Source organism: Pelodiscus sinensis, chromosome 12 (assembly GCF_049634645.1).
Source record: "Pelodiscus sinensis isolate JC-2024 chromosome 12, ASM4963464v1, whole genome shotgun sequence".
Taxonomy (NCBI): Eukaryota; Metazoa; Chordata; order Testudines; family Trionychidae; genus Pelodiscus; species Pelodiscus sinensis.
This window is the reverse complement of record NC_134722.1, coordinates 5,657,911-5,666,999: the sequence shown is the minus strand read 5'-3', so window position 1 is coordinate 5,666,999 and position 9,089 is coordinate 5,657,911. Positions and strand designations below refer to the sequence as shown.

At 43.4% G+C, this 9,089-nt stretch overlaps 1 protein-coding gene across 2 annotated transcripts in view; it reads right to left on the bottom strand.

The window, feature by feature from the left end:
• Window positions 1-9,089, bottom strand: part of ZCCHC14 (zinc finger CCHC-type containing 14) — a 111,143-nt gene continuing 102,054 nt past the window's right edge. Inside the window, exons 13-14 of one of the 2 annotated variants that reach the window (XR_012906635.1) lie at window positions 3,007-3,519; window positions 1-969 (exon numbers count right to left, since the gene is read on the bottom strand). Coding sequence is in view for 1 of the 2 variants with exons in the window: in XM_006137374.2 (XP_006137436.1) it covers window positions 3,464-3,519 (56 nt within the window). In the remaining variant the exon portion in view is untranslated. Of the gene's footprint in view, window positions 970-2,497; window positions 3,520-9,089 lie in introns of those variants that run through there. The other variant, XM_006137374.2, reaches the window with a different exon arrangement.

Sequence of the window (9,089 nt, the reverse complement as noted above, 5' to 3'; positions counted from 1 at the left end):
CCGCTTCCTTTTACTATGTCTGGTAGCCTAATCTACATGCCTCTGGCGACAGAGGCATGTAGTCTAGACGTACCCTCAGTGTATTTACGAATAAGCAGTAAATGGCATGAAACTCAAGCTGAGGTAAGAATGTTGGTTTATACTATTATTTCAGGAAGTCCTTCACTTAGTTTCTGGCTGAATTTTTACTGGTCATGTTTTTAATGCAGTTTGAGAAGTTTCACAGAACAGAAACCTGACATTACTACAGTAAAGGTAAAGTTACTAAGGAATCCTATTAATACCTGCTTCCTGATGCAAATCTTCTTTGTTGACCCTCCAGTGGTATGTTTCCAACATGACATATTAACCTCTAATGCTTAATTTCAAATTGGACTGCAAGTGTCAGGAAACTGTTGGTAATTCTGGTTTCATTATCTTCCTATTACTTCTTTCATTAATGCTTGAAAATCAGAAAAACTATTCTGAAATTGCTCTTACTCTATATCCCCTTCCCAAATAAGGAAGCTTAAAGTTATGACCATCCACCCTATTCCTATAATGCTGAGATTAAAAACAGAGAATGACAAGGCAATCCTCTCTCTTGCACTTTAAAAAGTGTCAGTTATCCATAGTGCAATCTAGTTTGAGAACTAGACCCTCTTACACTTCTAGGGCAAAGGTATGACTAAAAAGCTTATTCTGTGTATTTTCTGTATTTGAACATACAGAAACGGGTTCTTTCAGTAACTTAGGCTGGGACCAATTTGAGGGGAAAGATGGACTTGTGCCTTTTTAAATGGTTTATATAATTAAAGTGCTCTATTTAGGCTCACCAACTTTGGTTGTTCTTGGTACAAACTGAACAGATTAGTTACTCAGAAGCCACAACTCAGGTTGATTTATTTAGGGATAGTACTGGATCTTCAAACATTTCTGCATTAAGCTCCACCTCCATCCATTTACTCAGGCTTTTTTCTGAGTCTGAACCTGAAAGGTAATTTTTAAAAAACAGTTAAGTGCACATTTATCAGCCTTAACTTTACATAAAGGAAATATTTTTGAAGACAAGAATTTTGCGTATAGGAATGAACATTTCTGAAGAAGCTCACTAGATAAAAATTCAGTTTAATAATAGTTACCCTATGAATATTAAGCAGACAAGACTGTACTTCCCAGCCTTGCCCACAGAAACAAAATGCAACTTTTCTAGAATTTTTTTTTGCTAGTTTGAGAGAGGGTTTTTAATATTTGCATGTGTGTTGAAATAGTTTAAATAAGTAAATTTTAATTTTTTTGTTTAAAAAATGAAAAAATACGAAAGTTTGGCTTTTAGCATATGTTCTATCCAGGCTATGGGTGAGCCCATCAAAATTCAGTAGTAAACATTAAGTGAAAACTGCAAGTTCCCTTCAACATAATATTGTTTTTATATTATTGTCTCAAACTCATTAAGGCAAAGTAAATTGCATTGTCAGTTCTTATCACTTTAGAGTTGCAGATTTGAAAGTTGTTCATATGTAAGTAACTACCTCAAAATACAGACACAGCAAACAGTTGTTTCAACAATGTCTATAAATACTGTATAGTGTGTATGGAGCTGAGGATACAGAAGTATGGCGTTTTTTCATTGCATAGAAATAAAAAACATTTTTTTTAAGAAACCAAATGTTACACACTTCAGGCTTTAGTTTCTATGAAGCCAGAAATCATATGACTTTCAAAGAAAGTCTGGGACAAGTTTGGTGGCTTGGCATCTCATGTTACAATGCCTTTTTATTAATATTAATTTATTGTCCTGACCTGTTGCTTTCAGGTGAGTGACAGCTTTGAGAAAATTGAACTAAAAGACACCCAAGGCCTTTCACTTCTAACCTGTAATCTTGATGGACAATTTATGGCATTAGCTAGTCAAACCAACACTTCAGAAGCTAAAGCCAGGTCTACCCTGAGGAGCTTTGCACTCACATAAAAAATGTCTTGCACTGGTATGGCTTTTCTTGTTTTCACACCAGAGCAGGATGCACCAAAGAAGTGCTCTTTGCTCTGGTGCAGCACATCTATGCTCAGGTTTGCACTGGGGTAGCTATATTGGTGTAAAAAATTTCCAAGGAGTAGAGGCCTCACCTATTAAAGTTGTGTGCGCTAATCTAGAAAACAGGTACAGTATTACTATACATTTCACACTTTTTTTTTTTAAAAGGCCACAACCATTGCAACATGTGGCATTCCTTGGGCAAGACAGGACAAGACCTTTTCAATTCAGCAACCTGAGTTCTGTTTGGCTTCCTTCCAAATCTTAATTAAACTTGTCACCTCAAAATTGTATACCCTAGGTAGATAACACCAACATTAGTAATCTACAGTTTACTGTAACAAAAGAGGCTGACAGTAAGTCCTTAAAACAATGACATTTACTACCCTTTACACATATTTGAATTCCACCACTTCTGAATCCTGTAGCAAAAACCCTGGGGTAGGAGTCAACTTTATTATATAAAGCAAAGCAGCTGTTTGCTAACTCTGCTGCAAGAGTTTATTTTTAGGATGGTTTAAAATTCATTTACAAATGAAGTAGTAAGGTTTCTGTGAAAGAGTCCTATATACAGTAACAGGCCTGAAAAGTTGTTTCATTATTACATTAAAAAAATCTTTGTGAAGCCTTTATGACCCTGGAGTCTCTGGGACTTGGAGCCAGTACATTTCACTGCCGGTAACCCATCTCTATCTAGTGATAATGGCGACAGTGAGGGTAAGGTTGTTTCCAGAAGGAATTGAAACTGCCACATGTTCTTTTGGAAGGAAAAGGAGAGAATTGTTTAAGATTTTTATTGTGTAGTAAATCACATAGCCTGCTGGTGCCAATGTTTAAAGATTGGAACTTCGTTGCCTCTTGCACTGGTCTCGGAGTGACATTGTCTGCTAAAAGTGCAGAAGCCTGAACAGTTTTACATTCTTCTGTAGTGCAATCCTTAAAATTCCCAGAGAGTAGTGCCTGATTACTTTTGAAAAAAAGTAGACCTTTACCTAGCCCAGGGGTGTCAGAGGCTCGCTGGCAAATAGCCACTCATCCCTTCAACCTCTAGCTTTCACTTCAGATCACATTGTAGTAGCTGCCCTGGAGGTATCCTTTTCTTTGTAGAAGGTCCAAATATGTCAACATTCTTCAGCAGAAGCGTGTAGGGTTGTTGGGTTTTTTTTTGCATTTGCAACAGAAAATGTAGCTGGCCAGCTTCACCCACTATCTGCTATGCGTCAATCGCATGATACGTATTAGGCAAGTTCCAACTCCAAGATCTAAACTCGAATTTTGGCGATCAAAAATGGGTTTGATGCACCCCTAAGCTAGATTTTCTACCTAGTCTAGTAAAATAAAGCACCTTTGGATTAAAAAAAACACATTAAAACTTAACAACGGACTTCTCAGTTTTGTATTTAAAATTCCTTATCTCCATGGCTTAGTGTTCTCTTGTCAGAGAAAGTATCAGTCTGTGGAGTCAACACTTTCTGCTGGAGGAGCATATTTCAGCCTAAAAGTACCTGGGAAAGAGGAAGAAAGGAAGTCAACAATGCAAGCCTTTTTTAGCAGTTCTCTCTCACAGCATATTAAATAGTTGCATCTTACAGATTATGTGGTAACAGCATTATAAAATTCTATAATTAACATTAAATGTTTTTCTTTTAAAAAAATGTTATTTATTTTAAAATAAATTATGTTAAGGCCTAAACTTAGTATAATCTATTAATCATTTAAAATTAAATACCCAACATCCTTTGCATCTCGAGGGCTATAACAGCACAGCTGTGCCTGCCACTGTAGCATGTATGGTGAAGATGCTCTAGACCGACCGGAGAGTGCTTTCCTATTGGCGTAATTATTTCACTCTGCAAAAGATGGAAGCTATGCTGGCAGGAAATCATCTCCTGCCAACACTGCACTAGTGTGGACAGTGCTTAGGTTGCTGTAACTTGCATTGCTCAGGGGGGTATGTTTTTCATACCCCAAGAGATGCAAGTTAGATCAACAAAAACATCAGTGTAAAACCATCCAAAGTTTTACAGAATGTCAAGCCACTGAATGGATGGAAGTCACTGGTACTAAGAAGTGCTAAGCCAGATTTTGAAAGCAGAAGCCTCAGGTACAGAGAGTATTTTTGTTCATTTCAGTGTATGCAACTTCAATAACTTGTTCATTTGAAGTTAAGAGATGGACTGAACTGAAAAAGCAGGAAAACTTGTTTTCCTTTGCCAGTATAAGTGAACACTAAGTATGAGAGGATGACAACTACTAGTTCTAACAACATGAAGACATCACAACCAGCAGTAATCAGATACTGTTTAATTACCTTATTTTAATAAAGCACAATTCTGAAAACAATTCAAAATACTGTTGTGTTTTTAACTGAATTCAATTTCCATTTAATTGCACACAAATTGTGAGTAAAAAATGAACCATTATTGTAAATGATGAATCACCATTTACATAAAAACATAAATAACTAAGAATATGAATAAACGTATGTTAAACTATATATGCTTAACAACATGTTTATAGCTGTAATTATGTCTCCTGGTTAGAAAAAAGTGCCAAATTATATCAGTCAATGAGAATCAGCCTGTTTTTAGGAAAGTAACTGAAATATAAATGCAAAACAGAATTGATGATACATCAGCAGGAAACTTGAATTAGTAAGTCATTAAAATCAGCGATTAAATCATTTTGATTTAAATAAATCCATCTGACAGGGAGATGTCTATTGTAGGTAGGAGGACTGAAAATAAAAACAAAGCTCAACACAGAATGCTACCATGGCTGAGATACAAACTTCTGCTGCCCAGAAGTTTGTAAGACATTGAAAAACAGCAGTAACTCAGGACAGTTTTAAAGGAACTGATGAAATGCAACTTTAAAATGCATTGAACAGCAGTATTCTAGGTTTTTAGATTAAGGTTATGTCTCTACTACAGACCTTATAGTGGCACAGTTGTACTGCTGCAGCTGTACCTCTATAAGGTCTCCTGTGTAGCTGCTCTATGTTGATGGGTGAGCTCTCCTGACAGCATAATTAAACAGTGGTAGCAATGTTGATGGGAAAGCATCTCTTGCTGCCATAGCACTATCCATATTGGCAGTTTTGTGGGTAAATCTTAGTTGAGAGGGTTGTTTAACAGAAGTTGTCTACAAAAGTGCTAGTGTAGACAAAGCCTAAGAAAGCTGCTGTTGGCCTAGGATGGACTGAGGCAGTACCATAATTTTCTGATCTGCTACTATGAAAATGATAAATTCTAGATAAACATTAATATTTTTAGTACTGCTGGAAAATGCTGCCTATTTGCTAAAATATGGGTAAGTTCTGTTGATATTCTCTACATTATATTAAAAAAAAAAGCACAAAGACAGACATGCCCCAAAGCACAATTTAAAATGTTATTTGCAGTGTTGTAGTCAGTATTAGAGAGATAAGGTGAGCAAGGCAATGTCATTTTCAAGCTAACATTGAACTCTTCTTTAGATCACCTGAAAATGAGCTTTATATATATGCTCAAACGCTTGTCCCTTTCACCTACAGAAGCTGGCTCAATACTGGATATTACAATTTAGACTGACACGGTAGGCAAGGTATCACTTTAGTATCACTAATTCGAGCCAAAATTCTGCATTTCCATTCTGCAAAGTTATACTGCGCACACTCTTATTTTAAGCACTGTACTTCAAGAAAAGAGAAGTATGATCTGAACATACGGTTGGTAAAGCCACATTTCACTCCCAAATGTGCCTGGCCTGATCCAAGGGTTTAAAACCTCTTTTGGAGGTGCCTTTACTGCAATACTGGAAGATACAGGCATGCCATGGAATGAACATTTCAGTAACCACAAATCCTTCAAGAGGATGCACACACTTCATTACAGACATTGCATTCTACTAATGTTCTTTAAAAAAAAAAAAAACCTAAGACAGTGTTTCCCAATTTTATTTGGCTGAGGAACCCTTTTCAGCTTTTCAAAATTTCAAGGAACCCCTAGGTTTGTCATGCAAAAAAAGGGGGGGGAGGCGGGGGAGGAGAAAGGGACCCACCAATTCATGAAATTCACATTCCTTCCCCAAGACCCCCCCCATCTCCCTTCTGTGAGGCCTCATCCGCTCTGTTCCCCTCCTCTCCATCACTTGCTATAACCAGCCCTTATACCTGTTTCAACCTAGTGAGAGTGAGGTGTGGGGTGGGAATGAGGGATTTGGGTGTGGGAAGGGGTGAGAAGTACAAGCTCTAGGAGGGAATTTGGATGCAGGAGAAGGGGCTGTTGACTCAGGGAGGGGGCTCTAGGCTGGGGAGTGTTGGGCTCAGGTGGAAGGTTGGGGTGCTGAGCAAGCCAGGGCTTGTGGATGTGAGGGTGCAGGAGCTTAGGCTGGATATGTGAGGGACTCAGGGCAAGGAGGCTGTGAGTATGATGGGCTCAGGACACAGATTTGTGATGTGTGGATGGTGGAGGAATGTTGTGGCAGAAGACTGAGGATGTGGGGATGCAGGAGTGTGGGGATGTAAGAGGCTCAGGACGGGGGTTCCAGTGTATGATAGGCTCAGATTTGGGGTCAGGTGGTGCAGGAGTGTTATGATGCTGCAGTGAAATGGGGGTTTGGTCCCAGTTGGGGGCTTGTTGGCCTGGCTTCATTTTTAAATAAAATATGTCAAACTCAAAAGGTTTTAGCATTGTCTTTATATGTGAGAGGGGTGAGGAACCTGTTTTGAGTCAAAGGTCACTGACCCACAGAAAAGTCAATTGGGGCCACACAAGTGAGATGCAAAAAAACAAAAAAAGCTCCTCCAAAAACCCCCAAGCCTCACTAATGTGGTCCCAAATATGCTGGTGGGGGTAGGGGACAGAGTGCTAGTGGGTGCTGGGGAGAGGGTGCTGCTGGGTGGAAGGATGCTGGCTCAGGTGGGAGGGTGCTGGGGAAAGGTGCTGGGACAGGCAGGTGGTAGGGTGCTGGGGTCAGGGACATGGTCCTGCTGGGCACTAGGGTGACTGGCAGGGTGCTGGGACAAGGAACAGGGTGCTGCTGGGTGCTAGCGTGGATGGCAGGGTGCTGGGGCCAGAGCCAGGGCCAGGGTGGTGCTGAGTCCTGGGGTGTGAGGCAAGGTGCTGGGACCAGGGCGGTGCTAGGGTGGATGGCAGGGCTGTCAAGGAGTGGGATAGGGATGGGGATGGGGTGCAGGATCTGGGAGGGAGCTGGGGGGCGGAAGGGGACAAAGTCTGGGTAGGTGCAGCCCAGATAGGTAGGGTGCAGAAGCAGGCTGCAGGATCTGGGAGGGAGCTGGGTGGCGGAAGGGGACAGAGTCTGGGTAGGGTGCAGACCAGATAGGTAGGGTGCAGAAGCAGGCTGGATGTAGGGTGTCTGGCTACGAGGGAGGTGCGAGGAGGGGACTTGGGTAGGAGTTGGACCTCCCTGATCTGGCACCCTCTAGACCTGACTGGTCCCAGATGAGGAATTTTTGGACCAGGGGAGGTCATTTCAGGGCTCCTGGTCCCCCTCCTCCCTTCCCCACTAGGCTTCTTTGCACCTCTATCCCCTGCAACCGAACTAAGCTGCCCACCCCTGCTGGTTCCCTGCACTTCCCCCAAAACCATCCCTCACAATCCAAGGGAGTGCAGCACCAGTTCCCTGCAGCCCCTCTCAGCCCAGCTGAGCTGCCTGTCTGTTCTGAATGCCCTCCCCCATCCACCTCAGCCCAGCTGAGCCCTGCACTGGTTCCCTGCATGCCTCTCCCACAGCACAGCTGATCCCCGTTTCCCTGCACCTCCTCCAAGCCCCACAAAACTGCTGAGCCAAGAGCCAATTCCCTGTCCCTCCCTCCCCTTGAGTCTAGCCCCGGTTCCCGGCACCTCCCTCCGCCTGCAGTCAAACCGAGCTCTGAGCTCCACAGACACACACACCCCACCCCACTGCCCCAGCCCAGCTCCCCAGACTTCCCCACTCTGCAACCCAGCTGAGCTCAATTTCCCTGCACCTTCCCCCAAACCATGCAGACATGCTGAGCCAGTGCTGATTCCCTGCCCCTGCCTTCCTCCCTCCCCTTGGCTGTGTCTACACTGGCACGATCTTGCGCCAAAGCGGCCGCTCTTGCGCAAAAATTTGCTGCCTGTCTACACTGGCCGTGTGTTCTTGCGCAAGTACACTAACGTTCTCATGTATGAAATCAGGGCTTCTTCCGCAAGAACTACGATGCTCCCACTCAGGAATAAGCCCTTTTGAGCAACTATTCTTGCGCAAGAGGCCAGTGTAGACAGGCAACATGAATTTCTTGAGCAAGAAAGCCCTATGGCTAAAATGGCCGTCGGCACTTTCTTGGGCAAGAGAGTGTCCACGCTGCCATAGATGCTCTTGTGCAAAAGCACAGCTCGCACATGGAAGAGTGGACGTATTCTTGCACAAGAAACAACCAGTGTAGACAGAGCCTAAGTTTCCTCACATGAGCAAAATGAATTTTGTGTTGCGCACCAGTATTGAGTTCATGTGGATTGTTTGGATGTGCCACCCAAGTTATTAATAAATATTTTTAAACCTCTACCTTTTCCCTCTGCTGCCCCGACTCCTCACCCTCCTCTGCTGTCCTGACTCCTGCTCTTCTCACTGTCCTCAGCCCTCCTGCAACCTGCCCCCCTCCACCAGCCCTTCTCTCCTCCCTGTGCCCACTTCTCCAGTAGCCCCACTCTGATCATGTGAGCTACCCCCCCTCATCCCCTCTTCTAACACCTCCCTCTACAAACCTGCCCTGCGTCTCTCTTCTGATGGTGGTCCCTCCACTGGGCAGGTGTCTGCCCAGAATCCCCTGGCACCTGCACCTTCTCTTACCCCTGCACTCTCCTGGTGCCTCCCCCTTCCCTCACTTCCCCTGCCCTCTTTGCTCCACTTTTCCCTGATGCCCACCCCTCACCACTCTCTGCCCCCATTCCCCTCATGCCCGTGTCCTCTCACATGACTTGCTCCATCCCAGCCTTCCTCATGCCCACCCCTTCTTTCAAGCCTTCTCCCAGCACCTCCCCTCACCCCTGTAGCCCCCAATGCTCTTACCCTCTCCCCTTCCAGCATCACCCTGTCCCCCTCCCACTGA